This window comes from Bufo bufo, chromosome 5 (assembly GCF_905171765.1).
Source record: "Bufo bufo chromosome 5, aBufBuf1.1, whole genome shotgun sequence".
In the NCBI taxonomy this organism is placed as follows: Eukaryota; Metazoa; Chordata; class Amphibia; order Anura; family Bufonidae; genus Bufo; species Bufo bufo.
This window is the reverse complement of record NC_053393.1, coordinates 497,396,804-497,423,627: the sequence shown is the minus strand read 5'-3', so window position 1 is coordinate 497,423,627 and position 26,824 is coordinate 497,396,804. Positions and strand designations below refer to the sequence as shown.

General features: G+C 45.7%; 1 protein-coding gene across 2 annotated transcripts in view; it reads left to right on the top strand.

The window, feature by feature from the left end:
- CUL2 (cullin 2) overlaps nucleotides 1-26,824 on the top strand; it is a 156,749-nt gene that overhangs the window by 59,586 nt on the left and 70,339 nt on the right. For both annotated transcript variants that reach the window (XM_040434290.1, XM_040434291.1), the window contains exons 7-10: nucleotides 17,521-17,617; nucleotides 17,724-17,834; nucleotides 21,263-21,425; nucleotides 25,840-25,964. In XM_040434290.1, the coding sequence (XP_040290224.1) occupies nucleotides 17,521-17,617; nucleotides 17,724-17,834; nucleotides 21,263-21,425; nucleotides 25,840-25,964 (496 nt within the window). The remainder of the gene's footprint in view (nucleotides 1-17,520; nucleotides 17,618-17,723; nucleotides 17,835-21,262; nucleotides 21,426-25,839; nucleotides 25,965-26,824) is intronic.

Here is a 26,824-nt window from a genome sequence, read left to right as displayed (position 1 = left end):
TCGCCTTCTGCGAGGCGGTGAGCCGGGCGACACACAGAGTATCGGGTGTTCTGCCTTTGAGCTGTCCTACTCTGACTACCCTGTTACCCACTCCTCCTTTCGGTTGGAGGAGTTATGCCAGCGTTATGCCGGCGCTCCTGCTCAGGGCATATCCCTCCGATGTGGCTTCTGCCCTGGTCAGGCTTCAGAGGCTGTTCCTTCACAGCTCTCTCCTCGGGAGAGTATGGTTGTTGTCTTGGATGGTTCCGGAGTTCCTGTTGTGACCTCAGACCGTCTCCCTCGTTCACACTAGCTGTACTGGCCGTGTGCCCACTTACCGTACTTACCGCGTTCTGTCCTCACGCTTGTGGCAGATTGCGTTTTTCCGTTCTAGGCAGGGGTTCTGCTGTAAACTTACCTTCTCGGTAAGATGACCCCCAGGAAGGCGGAGCCAAGCGGAGCATGTGAGCGGCAGCACATCGGCCGAGCTCCTCTGCACCGAGTGTAAAAACATCCTGAAAACCCAAAAAAAAGCTTTAAAAACAGTGTGGGAAGGCTCCGGATCGGCTCCTGAGCACTGTGCTGACCTCAGAATCGTGACAGCGGCTGAGGTTCGGGCGCAATGAAACTTAAAAAGGACGGAAAAGTGGAGGTGAGAGAGGCACAAGATGGCGCCGGCGCGGCAACTCCAGGCCGACAGGGCCGGGTGACGGAGACACAGCGAGACGCTGCGGCCAGGCTGGAAAGATTTGCTAGGTCCTCGGCAGGAGCGGTGAGCAAAGGGCCCCAAAGGAGGCAAGCTGCTGGAAGGGGGGATGCGCAAATGGACTCCGATCCTGAACTAGAGGAGTCATCTGCAGACTGCATGGGCCGGAATAACAGGTTCTCTCCCCTATGCCCTGACAAAGAAGCAAGTACTATGGGGGCTACAGAATCTGAAGTGGATGAACCCACTCTGAAAGATGTGATGGCGGCCATAACTAGCTGCAGCAAGTCGCTGGCTACTCTTACTGAAAAGGTGGGAGCCATAAAAGAGGACGTTACCATAGTCCGCTATGACATGAGAAAGCTGGCAGAGCGCACCACGGCCCTGGAAGATAGAATGGGCGCAGTGGAGGACATTTTGCCCCCCTTGAGAAGGGATCTGAGAGAGCACGCTAGAAGAGTGGATATAATTGCTGCCAAACAAGATGACCTGGAAAACCGGGCTCGCCGGAATAACGTTAGATTGGTTGGCGTCCCTGAGAAAGCTGAGGGGAATCATCCGGCAGATTTTTTTGAAACATGGTTCAAGAACCAGTTTGGTGAGGAGGTGCTGACAAAATTTTTTGCTATAGAAAGAGCCCATAGAGTTCCCACCAGACCACTGCCACCGGGGGCGCCCCCGAGACCCATGCTGGTGAAGTTGTTACATTACAGGGACCGGGACATTATCCTGAGGAAGGCCAGAGAGATGGAAAACCTTATGATCGACGGAAACAAGGTGTCCTTATATCCGGACTTTTCCCAAGAGGTGCAAAGACGGAGAGCAAAGTTCCTGGAGATCAAGAAGCGACTGCGATCCTTGAAGATTGCGTACTCCATGATGTACCCGGCCAAACTGCGAATTGTGGCACTGGGGTCTACAATTTTCCACGACAATCCGGAAGAGGCGAGGAAGTGGCTGGACCGGCATGAGGGGCAACTTGCGGCAGAAGGGAATTGAGGATCAGAAGAGGCGGTGATAAATGACATAGTCATTGATAAGAATGTGTGATGTGATAGATGGTATGGGTGACAGTGTGGATGGTAAAACTGTCATTATAGCTAGGGGGTCAAATGTGTAAAATGCAATGCCCCTTGTCTAGAAATTGGGTAATGAGGAAGAAAATATATTATATGGGGTTTAATACCTACTGTTGTGTGAGGTGCGGAGGATAAAAGTATATGTCATACATTTGCTAAGTTTAACGTGTACTTTAAAGAAAGGAGGGGGGAGGGAGTTTTCTATTTAATTGATGCTGCTGTTTTTTGTTTTTTTTTTGTTTTTTTTTTGTTTTGTTTTTTGTTTTCCTATAGAGATAGGTGTTGCCAACTCTAACCTATTACTGGGGGTGTAAGCCTACTAGAGGTTGGAGGCTACGACGACGGGTGCTTTCTGTATCCCACGTGCCTGGTAATACAGGTGTTTTTAGTGGGGCTCCGTTGTGGTGGCTAAGTGCTCTTTCCGATTTATAGGGAAGGATATAGTTTAATTCTTTGTTTAGGAAGGGAAGGGAAGGGGGGAGATACTATTGCTGATAGTTAGAGTCTGGAAGGGATGACCATGTTTTTTCAAAGTATTGCAGATAGAGTCCTAAAATATGAGGAGGAAAATTTATTGGGTCCTTTTATAATAGATTCCTCAGGCTGCATCCGTTATACTGATCTGATGATTATAATAGTATTATGGCAGGAATAGTCCGTTTTCTTAGCTGGAATACTAGAGGAGTGAAGGAGAGTATTAAACGAAGGGCTATTTTAGATAATGTTAAGCAACATGGCTCTGTGATATGCTGCATCCAGGAAACACACTTATTAGAGGACCAAACGAAACTGCTCAGTCCGCATTGGGCTGGACATTGTTACCACGCTACATACTCTACATATGCGAGGGGTGTAAGTATCCTAGTACACAAATCCATAGCATTTAAATGCATTTCAAGCAAGATAGACAAAGAAGGTAGGTTTATATGCTTGCACTGCACGCTGTATAATGTCTCGTGTGTGGTGGTGGGAGTCTACATCCCTCCGCCTTACTCACCGCAAGTGCTTAAGGCTATTTTGTGCTATTTGGCGGAAGTACCGGATGTCCCGGTCATAGTTATGGGAGACTTTAATAATATTGTCAATCCTGCGTTAGATAAAATGGGAGGGGGATCACATCCTTCTGGGTGTGGCCTCTCGCCGTTTGGAAAGCTTCTACAGGAATCCCTCTTGTTAGATTTCTGGCGATTGAAGAATCCCTTGATAAAACAATATTCATGTGTCTCCTCTACCTATGATTCCCTATCAAGAATAGACCTTATATTGGGAAATGAAAACATGGGGCATTACATACGGGAGGTCAAATACCTACCTCGTAACTTATCGGACCACTCTCCGGTCCTGGCGGTCGCTGACTTTCGGCCCAGTAGGGTACGGGAAAATATGATATGGAAACTGAACCCGCACTGGCTATCTGTGTTACCAGATATGGGAGGAATAGGGGATAAACTTAAGGAATACTTTGTCATTAATCTTCCATCGGCATCAAAATTAGTAGTATGGGACGCCATGAAGGCTTATCTCAGAGGACTACTAATAGGGGATATTAATGCTAAAAAGACCGAAACTAAACTAACAGTACAAAAACTGACTACCGCGGTGGGGCTCTTGGAGGCAGCACATGTTGCTGCTCCAACAGCGGACACTGAGGCGCAGTGGAAAGAGGCTCAGGAAAAACTGAATGAGAAACTAATGCAAAACGCAAAAAATAAGAGATTCTTTCAGAAGCAGTCCTACTATGAAGAGGGCGAAAAGGCGGGAAGATTGCTGGCCTTAATCTCTAAAGCCCAACAGCAGACATCCTATATAGCGACACTTAGGGATTCAGAGGGAATACTAAGGGACGGCCCTGATATGATAATTCATATTATGAAATCCTTTTATTCCTCATTATATGAATCTAAAATAACTGCCTCGGATACAGAAATTCGTGAATTTCTACAACAGTTGCCTTTGCGTACTTTGTCGGGAGATCATAGAAATATGTTAGATGCCCCAATAACCGTTAGGGAATTAGAGGAGGCTTTGGGGTCCATGTCTAATAATAAAGCGCCAGGGAGAGATGGGTTACCACCTGAACTATATAAACGGTTCTCGGACATACTTTTGCCGCAGTTGTTGGAGGTCTGTAAGGAGGCGAAGGAAATGGGGCGCCTACCTGCCTCAATGAATGAGGCTGTCATTGTGCTCATTCCAAAACCCGGTAAAGATGATAAAGAAGCGGACTCCTACAGACCTATCTCGCTCCTGCAGACTGACGTGAAACTGTTGGCAAAAGTGATGGCGAATAGATTAAATAAGGTTATCACAATGCTTATTCATTCAGATCAAGCGGGCTTCATGCCAAATGCCTCCACTGCTGTTAATGTCAGAAGACTTTTCATGAATATCCAGGCGAGCCAGGTCCACACCTCGTGTGCGGCGGTCGCATCTCTTGATGAGGCCAAGGCATTCGACAGTGTGGAATGGCGATACCTATGGCTAGTACTAGAGAGGATGGGCTTTGGGCGCCAATACATTGAATGGGTACAACTATTGTATGCCACCCCAAAGGCTGTGCTACGAATCAATGGGGCCTTGTCAGATCCCTTTGAATTATATAGGGGAACGAGACAGGGGTGTCCCCTGTCCCCGCTATTGTTTGCGGTGGCAGTGGAACCCTTGGCGGAGGCTTTAAGGCAGGAGAGTTTGGTAAGGGGCTTTCAGTATGGGGAATTGACTGAAAAAGTCGCTCTTTATGCTGATGATCTATTACTGTTCTTGGAGGATTGGAGAAATTCCCTTAAGGAAGCCATGAAGGTTATTAATGATTATGGAGCGTTGTCTGGTCTTCGTATTAATTGGATGAAGTCTGTGATAATGCCATTAACTAAAGGAGATGTCCCAAACCCGGAGGATACCATGGGCTTAACGATCGTAACTTCTTTTAAGTATTTAGGTATCCAAATAACCCCTGATACTAGGAACTACGAAAGCCTAAACCTGACGCCGTTACTAAACAGATTTAAAGATAAAGTGAACACGTGGATCAAGCTGCCACTTTCCATGGTAGGAAGAACCAACCTTATAAAAATGATCTTGATGCCCCAGTTGTTGTACCTCCTACATAATGCTCCCTGCTGGGTTCCGATTCGTTTTTTTAAATAAAGTAAATGCCCTGTTTAGGGAATTAATTTGGAAAAAAGGGATTCCCCGTATTAAACTAGACACTTTACGGCGACCAAAGACAAACGGGGGCCTAGCCATACCTGACCCGTGGTTATATTATTTGGCGAGTCAGTTACAACATGTTAGGGGATGGGGAGATATAGAGAAAGTAAATACGGTAGGGAAGGTGGTGAGATTTCTTGTAGGGCGTACATGTCTGATGTCTGCACTAGAGGATGGTACCTTTCGTATTAAAGGGGAACGATTTGGAGTACTGAGCACCATTCATAAAGTGTGGTGGAAAGCCAGGGGGGTTACAAAGGTCGCTGGGTATATGGCATATACCCCAATCTGGCCTAACTATATGTATAAAGAGCTAGACAAACTTGCGGAATTACGGGGGTGGAATCCATATAATCTGAATAGAATGACCCAGTTGTATTCGGAAGGTATTTTGAAAGAATTCACACAGTTACAACAGGAATTTAATATCCCTAAGAAGTTCTTTTATTTATACCTACAGCTCCGACATGCCATTAAAACGCAAGATAAGTCTGAAAAGGTTGCCCCTGCTCAAAGGCACAGTATTATAGACCTCACAGCGACTAGTGGTACCACTAATGGTGTTATCTCACTTCACTACAGTGCATTTATTGATATGCAAATTAAAAATACACCTTTGCAATTATTTGCCAAATGGAAGTCGGACATATCGGACCTCACTGAGGAACAGTGGGAAAAAGTGTTAGAGGATTGCCCATTGCTAGCTGTTAGTGAAGCACAAAGAATCTCCCAATTGTACTTACTACATAGGGTTTATAGAACGCCAGTGGTCTTGAAAAAGATGGGATATAGGGACAATGACCGTTGCCCAAGATGTGACATATCCAATGCAGATTTAATCCACCTTATGTGGAATTGTCCAAGACTGAGGCGGTATTGGACAGGGGTCATTGAAACAATAAACACTGTGTTTGAGGTACACCTTGACGTTACACCCTTGATATGTGTATTGGGGTACTTTGAGATATTACCAGGTATGGCAAAAAAGAAGCTGGCTATTGGACGGGTTCTATATCAAGCTAGAAAAAGCATAGCTTTTCACTGGATAGATATACTGCCACCAACTGTGAGGGAACTGGAGGCTAGGGTACATAATTTGGTTCGGATGGAGAAGTACGTCTATCAGAAGAGAGGGTCCATTAAGAAGTTTGAGACGTTATGGTTTTCCTGGATGCAGCATTACAGTGTGATATTTGGCCCATAGGTTGGCTATTGTCTAGATATTCCTTAGATATTAACAGTAAGGATGATATAAGTAGAATGTGTTTGGATGATAAATTCTGTAGAGATATACATGAATATGAGGAAGGCATGTGATGTATGACCTGGAATATGGGGAAAGATATATGTATGGTATACGTATGAGGACCTAATGTTGGACTTCTTGCATAATTCGTGGACTTTGGACTCAAATGGTCACAAGACTCTGGGGAGGGGAGGGGTGGAAGGGAGGTGGGAGGGTTTTTCGGGGTATTGTTGTTCTTTATATGTTTGTGAAAACCAAATAAAAATATCTGATTTAAAAAAAAGATGACCCCCAGGCTTGAATCTGGGTCTCTACAGTGGTAACGGTAGCTCTTCCGGCACTTACCTTCTATTCCTTGCCATATTGGCCCTTACCTGGTAGGCCGTAGCCTCTCACTCCCTGTACTGGTAATCCGTGTGCTCGGGTCTGAGGTAGTGATGGTGCCCTCAATTGTACCTCATCCGTCTCGAGGTTAGTTGTCTCTGCCCTACCTGCTGTTTTTTGTTCCCCCACTTCGCCTTTCTCTCCCCACGGTTCGGTCCTTTCTCCAGTCCGACCTGGGACTGGGACTCTGTTCCTTGAAGGGTCAAGTGTCAGCGCTATCCATCCTCCTCCGGCGTCCCCTGGCCCTTCCATGGGGTGGCTCATTGGTTCCTCTGTAACGTCCCCCGGTACTGCCCTGGGAACAAAATACTGTGCTCTCGGCACTCCAAGCTTCCCCCTTCGAGCCGTTACAGAAGATCTCTCTACGCCTCTGTCCTGTAGGTCCTGTTCCTTGTGGCCATCATGTCTCTCAGACGGGTGTCTGAATTAGCGGCCTTTTTTCTTGTTCCGAGCCTTTCTGTCCTTCCCTACGACAAGGCTGTTCTCCATCCCGTCCCTTCCTTCCTTCTGACGGTGGTATCTGCCTTTCATCTCGACGAGGCCATCGTCCTCTCCTCCCCTTCCCACCCCTGGGAACGGACACTGTGCTGCTTGGACGTTGTTCGGGTCTTGAAGATTTACTTGGAGATCACCTACTCCTTTTCGGCGCTCGGGCTCTTTTTGTGGTAACGGAAGGTCCGCGCATATGGTTGCTGGCCTCTAAGTTGGTTTTTGCCCGCTTCATCAATTGGCTATTGCTGAGGTTACCGCACTAGGGGCAAGGTTCCGTCTTTCAGTGTCGCCGCTCATTCCACCAGAGCGGTCGGTGTCTCTTGGGCAAGAGTCATCGTGCATCGGCCGAACATTTGTGCACGGCGGCCACTGGTCTTTCTTGCATGCCTTTACCAAGTTCTACAGGGTACATACTCGTGCATCGGCGGATGCTGCCTTGGGCCGCCAGTTTTTTTGCAGGTGGCGGTTCTTTGATGCCTACGGGTGCTTCGCCTTGGAGCTGTGGTCCCTCCCCTCTTTTTTTTTAAATCAAATCGTTTTTATTAAACCAATAAAGACAGGAGGTTACAGAAACAATACATTGTCTTTTCTTACTTTATCCACCATGTGGAATCAGTGTACAGCAGTATCATAAAAACACCAACACACATATATATCATGTACCTGTATGTAGCGTGTACACACGCAGAAACAAATATTGAGACAAAGAGTTGTAAATGTCTTAACCCTCTCAGAACCCCCCGTCCCCCCCCCCACCCATCCCTACACCCTCCCCACCCTGTTAACTAGTCATGAACCAACCCGAGCCTATATAACCACATGAGTATGAGATAACCAATCACTCCACAATTTATTAAACTTCTGAGGACACCCTCCCTTCACATACACCCCTTTTTCCAATATCAGCATGTCATGCACCCTCCGTTCAAACTCACCCAGTGTGGGCGGACTTCCCTGGATCCACCTCAATAGCCACCAGCTTCCTGGCCACATACAGCAACCTTCCCACTGCAACCTTGACAGATTCAGTCCCTCCAATCTCAGCCACATACCCCAATACACACACCTTGGGGTCATTTTGAATTTTCAACGTCATTTTACTATTAATCATATTCCTTACATCTTCCCAATAATTCCCAATTACTGGACAAGACCACAGCATATGTAACAAATCCGCACCATCTTCCATACACTTCGGACACTTGTCATCAATTCTTACTCCAACCTTTTTTAGGAACACCGGTGTTTTGTATACTCTATGTATGATAAATAGTTGGGACAATTTGCCCTGTTCACTCAACGACACCCTGGGGACTCCTTCCAGTATATCATCCCACTTATCCTTAGACATATCCCCCAAGTCAGCCTCCCATTTCTTCATTCTTGAGAGCGGAAACCCCTCTAAGAATTTATCAAGTAGAAGAGCATATACCTGTGATATCAGCCCTCTTCCCCCCCCTCCCCCCCCACTCTGTCGGAAGGACAAGCTTATGAACCACCTCCATTTGGGCTATCACACATCCTTTCCGCAGCGTGACCTCAAGGGCATGCCTCACCTGAAGATATTTATAGAACCATCCCCTAGGGATATTAAATTCCTGCTGCAGGTTCTGAAATGACTTACATACCTTGCCCTCAATTAATTGGCCAATTCTCATCACTCCGTGAGTTTCCCAACTCCGAAGTCCAGACATGGTAAAAAATTCAGGCAATAGGTGATTATTTCTAATAGGGGAAAGCTCACTGATTCCACCTACACCTCTCAGTTGCTTCACCCTTGCCCAAATCTTTTTCATGAGTTCGATAAGAGGGAGTTTTTCCCTCCCAGCATGCATACCTGACCCTTCCAGAATACCCATGAGGTCCCGACTGCCCAACCAATGCTGCAATATCTGCCCTGTCATATTCGGCACTTGGAAGCTAATCCATCCCTTGAAATGCTGACATTGGGAAGCCAAAAAGTAAATCCATGCATTAGGAACAGCCAGGCCACCTTCAGACTTGGAGTACTGCAATGTTTCCAATTTAATCCTAGCCTGACCATATTTCCAAATAAGATCCCTAAATATAGAGTGAATTTTCTTAAATCTATCCAGGGGGATCCATACGGGAGCATTGTTCAATACATAGAGCAACTGGGGCATCATAACCATTTTTAAAAGGTTCACTCTACCTACCACCGAAAGAAAGAGCCTACACCATGACCTCACCTTTAGCCTGAAAGTAGCAAGCAACGGAGACAGATTAAGGTCCTCGAATTCAGACAGTCTAGGTGTTATATACAGTCCCAAGTATTTAAATTTATCCACCCAGGGAACCAGACTATCTACTTGTCTGCCTGACAGGGCCTGCCCATCAATTGGCATCAAAGAGGATTTTTGCCAATTTATCCGAAGCCCAGAGAATCCACTAAATCTGTTAATCAGTGCCATGGCCGCACCAGTATCGCCCATAAAAAGCAAAGTGTCATCAGCGTACATAGCCACTTTGTTGTGCAGCCCACCGTATCTAAACCCCTCTATATTTGTTGATAAACGAATGTAGGCCGCGAGCGGTTCTATTGCGAGAGCAAACAATAAGGGCGACAATGGGCATCCCTGTCTGGTGCCCCTGGCCAGGGCGAAACAGTCTGACAACCCTCCATTAGCTCTGATTCTCGCCTTGGGATTAGAGTACAGGACCTTTACCCACTGAATGAACCGCGCTCCAAAGCCCATGATTCTCAGGACCCCCCACAAGTAGCTCCACTCCACACTATCAAACGCCTTGGCGGCGTCGAGAGCGAGCAAGGCCCTATCTCCACAATTATCCGCCGGAATACTCAAACTAGCATATAGCCTACGGAGATTAATAGCCGTCGATTTCCCAGGCATAAATCCCGTCTGGTCCGGGTGCACAATAGTCAGGATCACCTTGGACAGCCTGTTCGCCAACACCTTCGCCAGGAGCTTAACATCAGCCGTGAGAAGCGAAATTGGTCTGTAGGAATCCGGAATTTTAGGATCCTTCCCAGGTTTAGGTATAACCACAATTATAGCTTCCTGCATCGAATGTGGTAGCGAACCTGCCTCCAACGAGTGCTCAAGCACCTTAAGTAATTCAGGAAGTAATATCCCCTGCAGCTTTTTATATACCTCTACTGGGAGTCCATCGGCTCCAGGCGCCTTACCGTTCGCCATATCCCCAAGCGCAGCTTCCAGTTCCTCAAGTGAAATCGGCTCCTCCAGCCTTTCTCTATCCTCCTCTGACAGCACCGATAACTGTGCCTCCACTAGGAAATCATTCAGAGCCTCCTCAGAGCTAGAGCCGGTGGAAGCATATAGAGATACATAAAAACTTTTTAGAATATCTAATATTCCTTTTGTGTCCTGACTACTATTCCCCATGTCATCTTTCAGTTCCTGAATGCAGGAGGAGCCTCTCTGGGCCTGAGAAACCACCGACAACAGGTGGCCCACCTTCTCACCCTCTTCAAAGGATCTCTGACGATAAAAACTTCTCTTTCTTTCTGCAGCCTGCACTAAATGACACCTCAGCTGCTCCTGAGCTACCGCCAGCGCCTCGCTATTAATCAGGGTGGGGGATCTACCAAACACTCTCTCAACCTCCGCCACTAGGACATGCGCCTTAACATCCGCCTCCCTGGACCTAGATTTGTGCTTGCTAATTTCTTTCATCAAGACTCCCCTCAGGAATGCTTTCATGGCGTCCCAAACACCCGGTACCGAGGCCGTCCCTGTATTGATAGCAAAAAATTCCTTAATCTCCAGAGAGATCCCAGACAGGTCGCCCAACACATTCAGCCAATGTGAGTTACATTTCCACAGCCTAGGTCCCTGTCTGAGCACCCCCAGGCACAAGTCAATCTGCACCAGAGAATGGTCAGACAACGACCGAGGATGATAGACAACATCTCTAACCAGTGGCAGCATAACATCATTGACAAGGGCCAGATCAATACGCGATAGCGAGTGATGTGTGGCTGATCTACACGAGAATTCACGCTTATCAGGGTTGCGCAATCTCCATACATCATGTACACCTATTTCACACATAATATTTCTAAGAGCCGCACTCCCCGGTGAACCACCTGCTCCTTCCACCCGACATCTATCTAGGGAGTCATTCAGCGTGCAATTGAAGTCCCCAACCAGTAGCCACGGCAGCCCAGGGAAGTCCGCCACAAAGTCCATAATCTCTCTTATCAATGGGGAAGAAAACGGCGGGGGCACGTACACGGACACAAGCACCACCTGTATTCCATCCACCTTACACACCACACACACATACCTACCATCAGTGTCCACACATTCCTGCATATGTTCATACCTAATGCTACTATGCACAATCATGCTTACACCTCTAGAGTGAGAGGAATGAGTTGAATGTAGCGCATGAGTCACCCAATTTTTACTCATCCAGTGTAAATTATCTCCAGTCAGATGCGTTTCCTGAAGGCAACATATAGCCGGCTGAAACCGCCCCAAGTATTGAAAAACACACTGTCTCTTTCGTGCATCTGCCATCCCTCTCACATTCCAGCTTAGAACTCTAATCACCTGTGACATGGTAAAACTTTAGACCATACTTGAATCTCACGACCCACTCAGACTTCCTCTGCTCATAGTTCAAGACCATAACCCTTCCCCCCCAACTGCCTACCTACCCTCCCACCCCCCTCCCTCCCTCTCATAATCAGATTACTGTAACTTGGGATCACTGTCCCTTTGGTATCATCCTCACACATTAAAACAGGGCAATCCGAGAACACCTTGCCGCCCAACATATAATAATCATAACAGATAACACATTTCCTCAGGTAGAGAATCCTCCCCACATCTGAGAAAAACATTTTTCTCCCTCATCCACCAACTCCCTCCACAGGATCTACCTTGTGGTAGCATTACATAATACACTTCTTAACTGGTGCAACATTTAAAGCAACCTTAGAGTGCAAATGCATATATATAGGGAACATAAGAAACCATATCTTGTCTCCTTCAAGTGTCCAGGGCCCCACTTCTCAATTGTCGCTCGTGGACATCCAGCCACTGCGCAGCCTCCTCCGGATCTTCAAAAAATCTGGTGGATCCCAATGCCACCACACGCAGTTTAGCAGGAAATAACATAGCATACTGGACTTGTAGACCTCTCAGCCTTTTCTTAATTTCCATAAATCTGCTTCTCCTCCGCTGCACCTCATTGGAATAATCTGGGAATATGGACACCTTAACCCCATTCACGACCATCTCCTCATTGTCCCTTGATTGCCGCAGGATAGTGTCCCGGTCTTTAAAATGCAGGATCTTCGCCAGTATAGGACGGGGAGGTCTGCCTGGCGGAAGCGGCCGCATGGGGACTCTGTGTGCCCGCTCTACCGCATACAAGGAAGATAAACCTTTCTCATGAAATAACTGATGCAACCATTTTTCCACAAACTCTGTGGCATTATCCCCCTCCGTCTTCTCTGGCATACCCACAATCCGCAGGTTATTCCTTCTGGACCTGTTCTCCAGATCATCTGTTTTGGCATATAAAGCAGCTATGTCCTTAGCAGTTGTTTTTGCCGCCCTTTGCAAAGGCTGAATATCGTCCTCTATGGTGGACACCCTCTTCTCCAATTCAGAGGTGCGCTCAGAAATTTTGTGTAGGTCGTGCCTAATTATAGACACATCCGACCTCAGGCTGCCAACTTGCACTGTAAGCACCTTCAGTGTGCTGTTACAGCTGGCCACAGCGGCCATGATATCTTTTAAAGTGGGCTCTTCATTGGCCACAGCTTTGGGGCCTACCGCGCTTTTAGCCGGCCGTGCAGGGGTCAATGGCGGCCAATTCACCGCATCCAGGGCCTCCCCATCGATGGATCCATCCTCCTGTTCAGAGGAGGTATGTGCGTCCGTCTCCTTTCCCTCGGCCCAATCTCCCACATCTCTGTCTGTGCGAGCAAACTTGCTCAGCTTTGCGGCCGCACTCTGGCTCAGCTTTGGCTGTAAGGCCGGCCCCTCTTCTTCCTCGGCGCCATGCCGGCTCACCTCTGGCCTGTCGGATCGCGGCCCCTTGCTGGACTTCCTCGGCATATTGGAGCTCACAAAGTTATCACCGCACCCTCCGGTCACTTCTCACCCACCAGGTAAGGAAAGATCTGCGATTCAGGGGTTGCTACCACTCAAATATTCAGGATATCGGCAGGAGCTATGAGCGGTGCGACCTACTCCATGCGCTCTCAGGCCCGGTCCCTCCCCTCTTGGACTGCTCTCGGACGTCCCATGGTCTCCTGTGTCCCCCAAGGAAAATGGGCGAGAAAACGAAATTTTTGTATAACTTACCAGTAAAATCTCTTTCTCGCTCTTCCTTGGGGGACACAGCACCCACCCATTCATTTGTTTTTAATACACGGTTACAGACTTGGTTTACCCCGTTGGGTAGTTGGCTGGTTGGTTCCACATTGTTGGTCATTGCCTTTTCTCACTACTTGGACACGCAACTGGCAGTCTCTCTCTCCAGGCTGAGGGTATAGCTGCTGGAGGAGGGGCTTAACAGTTTTCACTTAGTGTCACGGGTCCTAGGGAGCTGAGCTATACCCATGGTCTCCTGTGTCCCCCAAGGAAGAGCGAGAAAGAGATTTTACTGGTAAGTTATACAAAAATCTCGTTTTTTTGTGTAGTGTGCAAGCCCGAACACCGCTGCTGGATTACAGGGTGGTCGTAACCCCGGCATATGAGCAATGTATAATGTGATGGAAAAATAAATCAAGCCAGCAAAGGAGGTAATATGGACAATCACAATACATTAGTAAATGCCTTGTATTCACTTTCTCTTCATGATAAATGGCACTTGCTGAAGTGAGACAACCCCTTTCAAGCAAGTTTTAGGCAAAAAATAAAAAGTTAAAAAATATTTCCCTATTTCTGTTCTGGCCCTTTGTTGACATGCAGTCGCAGAGCTTTGGGGGCGTGTAACAACAATCTCTGAGGTTTTCCTCATGAATATTTGTGGGTGTCAACAAAGACTGCTTTCCCCCCCCCCCCCTGCTCTGCAAAGAGAGTAAATAAAATTATAAAATTGCTGCCCGGTCTGCAGTCTGACTGCTGAGATACTCTTGTTGTATGTGTGGGACTACAAGTCCCAGCTGTACAGTACAATGGCAGTGCTGATACACAGAGGATCTTCCCCCTACCTGTCCTTGTGCAATGCTCTGTGGACACTTCCTCACAGCCAGCAGAAGAGTACAGAGGAGAGAACTCCCCCGGTCTGTGGCAGCTCTGTGTCTGCAGGGTGAGGAGGGAGGGGAGATCCTGTTCACAGAATTTGTCTCTTTACTGCCTGGAGAAGAGGACACCCTGCAGCTGCTCAGTACCTGAGGCAGAGCCTCCAACCCTGAGTCTGTGCTGCTGATTGTGGAAGGGGTTAGATTTTCCTGAAGAATCCAGTGGGAGGGGAGACACAGGGCAGACAGCTCAGCCAGTAGATCAGGCAGTGCAGGGGGCATCTGGAGCAGGGGGAGAAGCTGACATCACAAATAAAAACTTGATTCAAACAGTAGGTCATTTTCTGATGACACATTCCCTTTTAAGTGCTCATGCACACAAACGTGTTTTTTGTCCGCATCTGATCTGCATTTTTTGCAGGTCGTATGCGGACCCATTCGCTTCAACAGAGCCGCAAAAGATGCAGACAGCTGTCCATTCTGTGGCAACCGAAAAATCATAGAACATGTCCTTTTCTTGTCCACATTACGGACAAGGATAAGACTATTGTGTTATGACCCGAACGTTCCATTCCGCAAAATGCATAACGCACATGGCTGGTCTGTGTTTTTTGGATCTGCAATTTGCAGACCGCAAAACAGGCAATGGTCGTGTGTAAGAGCCCTAACATGGCTAACTACATCCACTTTCTTTCTCCTTTTCAGATCTGGATGGAGTGGTGCAAAAAAAAAAAAAAAAAAAAATGCTACATTTGTAAAAGCTTTATTTTGTGACTTTCTGAAAGTAGAATAATGGCGCGCAGAGCGTGATAAAAATCCTCCAAAGAGATGAGCCAAATCGAGTTAGGGGGATGCTGATGTAAGCAAAGAGACTTGGATGCGACCCATGAAGGTCAAGGTCCCACCGCTTCCTTCTTCCTTCCCTCTCGGTCCTCTGCAGATGTCCCAGTTTAGCGGTGTCTGTTGCTGAGACTTTTTTGGCCAGAAGTCATACGTGCTCTTCATTGGCTATTTTTTATTATAATATTTAAGTGCTCTCTTCTGACGTGATGATGCACAGAAGATGATTGTCTCTGCAAATCCTGCATTAACCTCTGGTCCTAAAGAAATTCCTGACGTGGATTAAATAGTCTTAGAAACATAACAGTGACACATTTTGGCCACAGCTTGGAGTTTTTATTGTGATTTACACACAAAAAAATGAGAAGGGTCGCTCTAAAGCATTGATGTAAAGCAGGGCGGATATCCAGCTGTGTCTGGTGCTGTTATCCCCGGTGATATCATCACATCTGGGAACAGCGGAGAGGTAGAGCGTTTGTCATGCTCTGCCGCAGGCGAGTTTTCCTTCTTGCCCTGAATAGCAGAAGATATATATATATTTGATGAGAAACACACATTGTTATGTTGCCACATAAAGTATTATGCTTGACTCATTGCTGGTCTGAAGTAGATGCACTGCACCTGTATGTTAAAGGGGTTTTCCATTAGTTGAATGCTGATCTGTCCTCGGGGTCCAACTCCTGATACCCCTGGTGACAGCTGTTGCAAGGGGCTACAGCTTTTTGGTGAGCACTTTGCCTATGAAATCATGTTCGTCAGTCACATGCCCTTCCTGTAGCTCAGTCCCATTTAAACAAAAGGGATTGAGCTGCAGTTCCAAGCCCAGCCACTATGCAATGTGAAGCGCTGTGCTTGTCGCTTGAAGAGGCTGCAGCTCATGTCCGACCTCTGTGGTCTCTTCAAACAGGTGGTTGGTGACAGTGCTGTGAGTCGGACCCCCACTGATTAGATCAGGGATCAGCAACCTTCGGCACTCCAGCTGCTGTAAAACTACAACTCCCAGCATGCACACTTGGCTGTTCTTGTAACTCCCGAAGTTAAAGGAGGATTCTGGGAGTTGTAGTTTCAGAACAGCTGGAGTGCCGGAGGTTGCTGATCCCTGGATTAGATGTTGATGTCCTGTTCTTAGGGTAGTTAATTAATATTTAATTCCCAGAAATTCCCCATTAAACGGGATTGTTCTCTTTGTTGCATTGATGACCTATCCTCAGGATAAGTCATCAGTATAAGATCAACGGGGGGGGCGGCTGCAGGCACCCCCACGGATCAGCTGTTTGAAGAGACAGCATGGTTCGTATGATCTGATATTGAAAAAGCGGGCAACCCCTTTAATTGTACCCTTACTTTCATGGGTATGAGGAAAAGTATTGTTGATACAGTTTATTTATTTGATGCACTTATACAGCGCTACTATGTTCCTCAGCGCTTTACAGACATTATCGCTCTGTCCCCAGTGGGGCTTACAATCTAAGGTCCCTATCAGGATGTCTTTGGAGTGTGGGAGGAAACCGGAGAACCCGGAGGAAACCCATACAAACACGGGGAGAACATACAAACTCTATGCAGATGTTGTCCTTGGTCAGATTAGGACCTAGCACCCCAGTGCTAACCACTGAGCCGCCGTGCTGCCCTACAGTTCAGTAAGACCGCCAGTCTATCAATAATATCATGAATATCAGGCCATGTTATACTCCCGAAATGTGAGTCCGATCTTAAAATTGATTGAGCCAAAATGAAATATTTCTGTTAGATCAGACCAAACATACAAAAATTGCAATTGAAATCATTAAAAAAATAAATCTCCTTTGTCTAGTTAGGCCCCTTTCACACGTATTGCACCAGCGCGGAAAACGTGCTCGTATGAAAGGGGCCTTATGGCGGTTACATACTGGTTATAGCGCCCTCTCGGAATCCTCTTCCAGTGCACCATTTCTTATAGGCTTCTCTGCACAATAGCTATGGTCCCTTCACCCCCATGTAACAGAGGCAGTTTTTTTTCAGTATGTCTACATTTACCCTTACTGTACTTGTGTTTTTTTCCCCTCATTTGTCAGTTGTTTGTCAGATTTATTATTATTTTTTTATTTTAAAAGCTAACAAAATTACTGAGAGTGATTGGGGGGTGGTCATTGACATTGCTGCCCGTGGTAAAAGGAAGAAAAGTTTAGAAAGTGTTTTTACTTTTATAGGGCTTTAAAAAAGTTGTCTTCTCTCATGTCTTGGTGCCAGTGGCATTTCCTCCGTTACAAAAGGTTGAGCAGTCAGGCGGTATACAGAAGTGTCCGGCTCCGGCTGTCGAAGGCATGTTAGGGTTCCAGTTCATATCGGTCGTGATATGTGCGATATTTTATTTATTCAGTTGTCTTTACTTTTTCAGTGATCGATGTGGGGAAGACCCAAATCAAAAAGTAATCCACGGGGTTATCAACTCCTTTGTTCATGTTGAACAGTATAAGAAAAAATTTCCCTTAAAGGTATGCAGGTCCCATGGGTTCTTTTTTTTTTGTCTGTGTGCTATGACCTGTTTTTTCTAGTTTATCGCTTGCTAAATTCCACGCTATGTTTTTTTCTGTTTTTCAGTTTTATCATGAAATTTTTGAGTGGCCTTTTCTGGCTGAAACAGGGGAGTATTATAAGCAAGAAGCTTCAAATTTATTACAAGAGTCAAACTGCTCACAATATATGGAAAAAGTAGGTATTACTGATGCACATTCATTAAAGGGGTTGTCAGAGAGACCATAAAAAAATCTCAGACAAGCACTTGAATGGTTAAAAAAAAAAAAAAAAACTTATGCTCATTCCTTTTTTCAGCGCCATTCTCCTGCCCCCTTTTTTTTTTTTTTTTTTACAAACAGCAGTGGTGACATGCCTGGATATGGCACATGACCGCTGCAGCCAACCTCTGTCCTCAGTAGTCTACCTCTGAAGACACTGATTGACTGCTGCTGTAGCCGCTGCTGTTTGTGAAAGAAAAACAGCAGGAGACCTGGAGTAACACCGGAAGAAAGGGGCGAGTGTAACATGTTTTTTTATTTTAAGCTGTTTTAGGGCTTATTTGATATTTTTAACTCTCGACAACACATTTCATAGCTTCTGGATTTTTCTATAAATGGTCCCAAGAGTCATTAAAACAAAAATCTTATGCAGCCTGTTAATAGCAGTCTTTCAAACTCCCCCATAAACATGCCTAGTCAGCTCGGCCAAATGGGCATGTTTTTGCAGTGTGAGATCAGCGGGTGACGTACATCTAGCGTTGCTTTTCTCCTAGGGAGGGATTGGCCCATCCAACCTCCGACGGGAGCAGTTGGGGAATGCCAGGCTGTGTCTGTCCACCTACACATTAGATTGTCAGCAGACCCCACTGAAATCATTTTTGATCGGATTACAAATATCCAGTAGAACTTAATTATCAAAGCTGGCCTTATTGTCCATAGCAACCAATCAGAGCTCTTTTTTTCATTTTTTTTTATAAATGCTCTAGTAAAACTAAAGCTGTACTGTGATTGGCTGTTTGCAACAAGTTTAGCTTTTCTGTTAGAGCGTCTTTCACCTTGAAGGAATCATTTTAGAATCGCATAATAAATATTCAGCTCTCCTGAATATTAGCTATGCATATCAACAAAACAGCATAATAACAACATTATTATGAGGGGTTATGCCCTTGGTTTTTTTTAACCCCTTTAACGTCATATGACTTACCTCTATGTCATAAACGTTATGAAGTTGTATGAAGTGGGCTCAAGCTTTGAGCTCGCTCCATACACAGCGGGTGTTGACTGCACAGACATCCACCACCAGTCACTCTCGGAACTCTTCAGAAGCTGTGGGATTAGATGGAGGTAGCTCCCTTTCACCTCCAAAATCACTCGGACTCCGAGGGCCATTACTGCGAGCTGCCTGCAAAGCTGTGCCAAGGCACAGCCTGACAGAAGGCCTGTAAAAATCCCATAGACTGCAGTAGTTTTCTATGGCAGTCTATGGTACAAGCAATCAGAAGATTGCATCTACAAGTTCCCTAAGGAATCTAAAAAGTACAGTGGTTAACAAAGTAAAAAAAAAAAAAAAGAAAGAAAATATAAAACATTTTAATCACTAGCCCCCCCCCCCCCTTTCCCAAATTTACAAAAAAATAAAATAAAAATACCATCATTGGTATCACCACATCCAAAAATGTCCAAACTAGTAAAGAATAGAGAGATTTATCATTTGTGGTGAAAGCTGTAACATAAAAAATAGAAGTAACCAATTTGCTGCTTTTGATGAGAAAAATTAAAAAAGGATCAAAAAATGCTGGCAATAAAATCTACAGCTCTCTCTGCCAAAAACAGCTCTGTAGACAGAAATATAAAAAAAGTTATGGCTGTCTGAAAATTTATTAAAGGTTTTTAGATTTATTTAAGTAGTGAAACATAAAACTAACATATATAAGTTTAATATCATCATAATCGTACCAACCTGCAGAATTAGGGTAAAAGCTGTAAAAACTAAACCCAAAAAACAATGGCGGAATTTAATTCTTTTTTTTTTTTTTAACTTTATCCCACAAAGATTCCCCCCCCCCCCCTCCCTTCATTTTCTAATACACTATGTAGTAAACTAAATGGCTTATGTCTCTTGGAAGCAGGGAGCAAAAACTAAAAATGTCTGTGTCCTTAAATCATCTGATTAGTTGATCACGTCACCTGACAATATAATAAACTACCTGATTGATTAGAGCCCTCACTGCAGCTCCAGCCTTAAATGTGTTATCCAAGACTAAAAAATGCCCCTCACACTGAATATACCGTATTTGTAGCCCTATAAGACACATCGGCCATAAGACGCACCTATGTTTAAGAGGAGGACACTAGGAAAAAATTATTTTTCATTAGATCTCAGATCAGACCACCAATCAGACCCCCAATGTTAATAAGACCTTAGATCAGACCCCCATGCCTCAGATCAACCCCCTAGCCTCATGTATGCAGCCCCCAGTCTCATGTATGCAGCCCCCAGCCTCAGATCAGATAAAATTAAAAATCCACTTACCTCTCCTGCTCTGGTCACTGCCGCTCCTCACCTTTGGCGCTCTTCCTGCCGCCGACTATGCTGTGAATTGAGGAGCACAGCATGAGGTCACAGAGCGCCCTGACGCTGTGCGCAGCCACTGCACAGCCGAGGACCAGGAAGCGGTGAGTACAGAACCTTGACCGCTTCCTGATCCTCCGGTACTAATGAGCGCTTCCATAATGGAAGCGCTCATTAGTATTCACCCCATAAGACGCAGGGGCATTTTCCCCCACTTTGGGGGGGGAAAAGTGCGTCTTATCAGGCAAAAAATACGGTACTTACCTGGCTCCCCGCGCCGCCGCTGCTGCTTCTCCCTGTGCGCGGATGAAAACATCCGGTGTCCCAGGGCGGGCAGCCAAAGGCAGGCAAAGATGGGTGACGCTAGGGAGGCTCGTCCCTGCCATTGGCTGCTCCCTCCGACACCTGATGTTTTCATCTGCGCACAGGGAGAACCAGCAGTGTTGGTGCGGAAACCAGGAGTGGCACGGGGAGCCAGGTAAGTATAACCCTGTTTCACCCCCCAGACATGGTTGCTGCAGCTCTGCTCCCACTGAAGTGATCAACAGCAGCGCTGCAGTTGCAAGCTCCATCCACTACATGGAGCTGTGTGACGGATCTACAACTAAACAGCTGATATGTGTAGGTGCTGGGTGTTGAAACAACCCCCCCCTTAGGCTCCATTCACTCGTCTGCAACGTGCGGACAAGAATAGCACATGTTCTATTTTTTTGCGGAACGGAAGTGCGGACCCGGAAGTGCAGATCCGCAATTCCGTGTCCAGGCAGCACATCGTGCTGCCCCATAGGAATGAATAGGTCCGCAATTCTTTTCCGCAAAATGCGGAACGAAATTGCGGACGTGTGAATGGAGCCTTACATATTAGATTGTCATGTTTAGTTTGTGTTCATCTTATGGCCCTGTTAGTCAGAGCGGTCCCATACAGTAGTCCTCTCCAGTGCAGACCTGTACACTGGGTCAGTTCACATGCCTTTCTTTTTTCTATACTACTGTATCAAATCGACCTGTTTTTGTTGTGATGTTTTTTTGTTTTTTTTTTCATTTCTTTTCAGATTTTAGGTAGGTTAAAAGATGAAGAGATTCGATGTAGAAAGTATTTACACCCCAGTTCCTATACTAAAGTGATACACGAATGCCAACAGAGAATGGTCGCTGACCACTTGCAGTTCCTACACGCAGAATGTCACAATATCATTAGGCAAGAAAGGAGAAGTGGTAAGTGAATACAATCACACTGTCGGGAAGAAGCCTTAGGCTTCGTTCTTGCCTCCGGCAGCAGATCTGGCAGCCTGCCGGATTTTGCTGGATCTTGCATTGCTGGATTCTGTAGTTCACTGTCTGATTTCCCCATTGACGGTAATGAGGTCTGCTGGTGATCCATCCGCTCTCCTGCATAAATGCTTGGTTTCAACCAGACAAAAACTGATGTGTGTAACAGTTTTTGGTGTGGCCAGCAGCTGCCATTTGTGCCGGATCAGCTTGCAGCAGATGAGAACGCGGCCTTAGGCCCCTTTCACACGGGCGTTGCGGATTAGGGCCGGATGCGTTCAGGGAAAATGGTGCGAATTTGACACTAAAACAAGTCTGTTTTCACAGCGATTGCGTTCCATGTTTGTGTTTTTTCCGCGCGGGTGCAAAACATTGTAATGCGTTTTGCACAAGCGCGTGAGAAAAATCGGCATGTTTGGTACCCAGACCCGAACCCTGACTTCTTCACAAAAGTTCAGGTTTGGGTTAGGTGTGGTGTACCTTTTATTATTTTCCCTTATAACATGGTTATAAGGGAAAATAATAGCATTCTGAATACAGAATGCATAGTACAATAGGGCTGGAAAAAAAAATAATTTAACTCTCCTCCACTTGATCGCAAAGCCCGGCTTCTTTTCTGTCTTTTTCTTTGAGGAATAGGACCTTTGATAACGTCACTGCGCTCATCACATGGTCCCATCTTTTACCATGGTGGTGATGGATCATGTAACGGACCATGTGATGAGCGCAGTGACGTCATCAAAGGTCCTTCTCCTGTGCACAGCAAAGAAGACAGAAGAGAAGCCGGGCTGCGCGATTAAGTGGATTAAGGTGAGTTATATTATTTTTTTTATTTTTTTTTAACCCCTCCAGCCCTATTGTACTATGCATTTTGTATTAAGAATGCTATTATTTTCCCTTTATGACCATGTTATAAGGGAAAATAATAATGATCGGGTCCCCATCCTGATCGTCTCCTAGCAACCGTGCGTGAAAATCGCATTTTCACGCAGCCCCATTCACTTCTATGGGGCCTGCGTTGCATGAAAAACGCAGAATATAGAACATGCTGCGATTTTTCACGCAACGCAGAAGTGATGCGTGAAAATCACCGCTCGTGTGCAAAGCCCCATAGAAATGAATGCACCCGCACTGAATCCGGACCCAATGCGTTCACGTCACGCATTGCACCCGCGCGGAAAACTTGCTCGTGTGAAAGAGGCCTTACTTGCTATGGATTTTTACAGCAGATTTACACAGAACGGATTTCAATGCAAGGCATGTCCCATATTCATTTGTGCCTGAGTTGCTGAAAAGAATTATGTTTTAATATATGCAAATGAGCCTCTAGGAGCAACCGGGGCATTACCATTACACCTAGAGGCTCCGCTCTCTCTTAATTGTGTCTCCATTATTCGCTGAGATATCACTTTCTGTTCTGGCTCTGCAGGCAGCTTTTCAAAGGTGACCGCTGAAAACATAACCATGTTTGTCACATTTGGATTACAGGGGCTACCTCACAATACAAACCCTAGAGCAGGGATCGGCAACCTTCGTCACTCCAGCTGCTTTGAAACTACAACTCCCAGCATGCACACATACTCAGCTGTTTTTGTAACTCTGGAGTGCCAGAGGTTGCTGATCCCTGCCCGGGAGGATAAGTATTTGATTGGTGGGGGTCCACATGGACCACTACTGATCACAGGAACGGGGGCCATTGTCCATGTATGAATGGAGCAGAAGGTCAAGCATATGTACACTGCGTGCAGAATTATTAGGCAAATGAGTATTTTGACCACATCATCCTCTTTATGCATGTTGTCTTACTCCAAGCTGTATAGGCTCGAAAGCCTACTACCAATTAAGCATATTAGGTGATGTGCATCTCTGTAATGAGAAGGGGTGTGGTCTAATGACATCAACACCCTATATTAGGTGTGCATAATTATTAGGCAACTTCCTTTCCTTTGGCAAAATGGGTCAAAAGAAGGACTTGACAGGCTCAGAAAAGTCAAAAATATAGCGTTTCATTCAAAATAGTCAACAGGGTCGCAAGAAGCGTGTGGAAAAACCAAGGCGCAAAATAACTGCCCATGAACTGAGAAAAGTCAAGCGTGCAGCTGCCAAGATGCCACTTGCCACCAGTTTGGCCATATTTCAGAGCTGCAACATCACTGGAGTGCCCAAAAGCACAAGGTGTGCAATACTCAGAGACATGGCCAAGGTAAGAAAGGCTGAAAGACGACCACCACTGAACAAGACACACAAGCTGAAACGTCAAGACTGGGCCAAGAAATATCTCAAGACTGATTTTTCTAAGGTTTTATGGACTGATGAAATGAGAGTGAGTCTTGATGGGCCAGATGGATGGGCCCGTGGCTGGATTGGTAAAGGGCAGAGAGCTCCAGTCCGACTCAGACGCCAGCAAGGTGGAGGTGGAGTACTGGTTTGGGCTGGTATCATCAAAGATGAGCTTGTGGGGCCTTTTCGGGTTGAGGATGGAGTCAAGCTCAACTCCCAGTCCTACTGCCAGTTTCTGGAAGACACCTTCTTCAAGCAGTGGTACAGGAAGAAGTCTGCATCCTTCAAGTAAAACATAATTTTCATGCAGGACAATGCTCCATCACACGCGTCCAAGTACTCCACAGCGTGGCTGGCAAGAAAGGGTATAAAAGAAGAAAATCTAATGACATGGCCTCCTTGTTCACCTGATCTGAACCCCATTGAGAACCTGTGGTCCATCATCAAATGTGAGATTTACAAGGAGGGAAAACAGTACACTTCTCTGAACAGTGTCTGGGAGGCTGTGGATGCTGCTGCACGCAATGTTGATGGTGAATAGATCAAAACACTGACAGAATCCATGGATGGCAGGCTTTTGAGTGTCCTTACAAAGAAAGTTGGCTATATTGGTCACTGATTTTGTTTTTGTTTTGTTTTTGAATGTCAGAAATGTATATTTGTGAATGTTGAGATGTTATATTGGTTTCACTGGTAAAAATAAATAATTGAAATGGGTATATATTTGTTTTTTGTTAAGTTGCCTAATAATTATGCACAGTAATAGTCACCTGCACACACAGATATCCCCCTAAAATAGCTAAAACTAAAAACAAACTAAAAACTACTTCCAAAAATTTTCAGCTTTGATATTGAGTATTTTGGGTTCATTGAGAACATGGTTGTTGTTCAATAATAAAATTAATCCTCAAAAATACAACTTGCCTAATAATTCTGCACTCCCTGTATGTCCTCTCTCTATTTATTCTTTTTGGGAGTCCTGGAAATAAGCAAGTGCTGTCCCCTCAGCTATCTGACGCAAATAAATGGAGCAGCAGCAGCACACGTGTTCAATCTGCTGTTCCCTTCATATGGGGACACTGACCGCCCGTTTTTGTGATCAGTAGAGGTTTCATGGACTTCTACTGATAGGATAATTATCCTATGGATAGAATATAAGGGGGTCATTTGCCATCAGATATACGCCAGTTTTCTGGCGTATATCTGTTGCAGATTGCGGCGCAGAGGTTACCTCTGCGCTGCAATCTGCAACTTTTCCCCGCTCACATCATGTCTAAAAAAGGGGGCGTGACTGGGAAGATGTTTTAGGTGTAGACAATGGTCTAAATTTAAGCCAGCAAGGAAGCTGGCTGACATTTAGACCGGTGGTGGATGCGCCGAAGATGTGTAGAAGCCGCCACCTCTTAGTAACTTCGGTGGATCCACCTTAAATGACCCTGTAAGTTTGTATTGTGGGACTACCCCTTTAGCTTCTGTGTTTTAAATAAAACATACTTATTGAACTTTACTCATCACTCTAACCTCTGATTTACTAATTAAAGGCCATTAATTTTATTTGGGTAATATTACATTTGGGAATGTTCGTTAAAGATAATCAGCTTTCACCATACTGTTTCTAAGTCCAAAATTCTTTACTGACTAATAGTTTAATATACTATTTTAGTGATCAGGGGTTTATTTTTCTAATACAGTTTTAAAAGTGAAGACTGACCAATGCCACTAGAGGGCAGCATTCAATGTACACACAGGATGGCGCAAGCTCTTATGCTCCCTCTAGTGGTGGCTGCTGGTAACCAGAATGTTAGCTTAGAAGTCTGGTTTTATGCAGAGGAGACATGTATTAGGAACACAAACCTCCAACCATACTAATAATGGTAAGAAATTAATCAGAAACCAATATCTGGACATATTTAAGAAGAATCTAAATTGTATTTAAGGGTGGACATTCATTGTGATCTGCAATGGTGAAACTTCATTATTTAAGAACCTGACTCTTTTCCTTTCTCGGTTATTGGGAGCTTGACTGTTTTGAAGAAACTTTCTGTCAATCCTTTCACTGATCTGTTCTTCCCGTTTTCAGACATGGCGAATATGTACACCCTTCTTCGTGCTGTATCCAATGGTTTACCTCACATGATTCAGGAATTACAAAACCATATCCATGATGAGGGCCTTAGAGCTATTAGTAATCTTTCTCAGGAAAATGTGAGTATTTCTTAGCACAGTTCCATTATCCATGTTCTTAAGGCTTTGGCATGTTTAAAAATAAAAGTAGCCGCCTTCCGCTGTGGTTTGTCATGCCAGGGCTCCAGAGGGCATCCAAAATGGTCACAAATGTGGCGGCAGAATATCATTTGGATCCTGGCTTTTTATTTTTATGCCTGCAGCTGCCATAACAGGCTTCATGCACACGACCGTATTTCAGTCCGCATTTGATGAGGCTGCGGATGCATTCAGTTCATTGTGGCCACACAAGATGCTGACCGCACACCGTGTGCTCTCTGCATCCATATCTTTGTACCGCGGCTCTGTCAGGCATATACGGTAAGGTGTATGGGGGCCTTAATCACATTGTAGTGGAAACGCTGCCACCAGTCAGTTCACAGTTTAAGGCTACATGCACACGACCGTGCTGTTTTTTGCGGTCCGCAAACCGCGGATCCGCAAAAAATGGAAGCCGCCCGTGTGCCTTCCGCAATTTGAGGCCATTGATATAACTGCCTATTCTTGTCTGTTTTGCGGACAAGAATGGGACATGTTATATTTTTTGGGCGGGGCCGGAGTGCTGGCCGCATCTTTTGCGGCCCCATTGAAGTGAATGTGCTGCTCGGGCGCGGACCCAATGTGCGGCTCGGACCAAAACAACGGCCGTGTGCATGAGGCCTAATGTAAATGTTGCTGCCGGTCAGTCCACAGTTGAGTGTAAGGCCGGTCATACACATAGGATGGCTGTTGTCTGGACGCTCATTCAGTCGGCGGCTTTCACTGCCAGTACGCTCATACTCATTCCTCAGCCAAGCAAGCGTGTGTATCTTCCCAAGAACAAAGGGATCAGATTGTTGAAA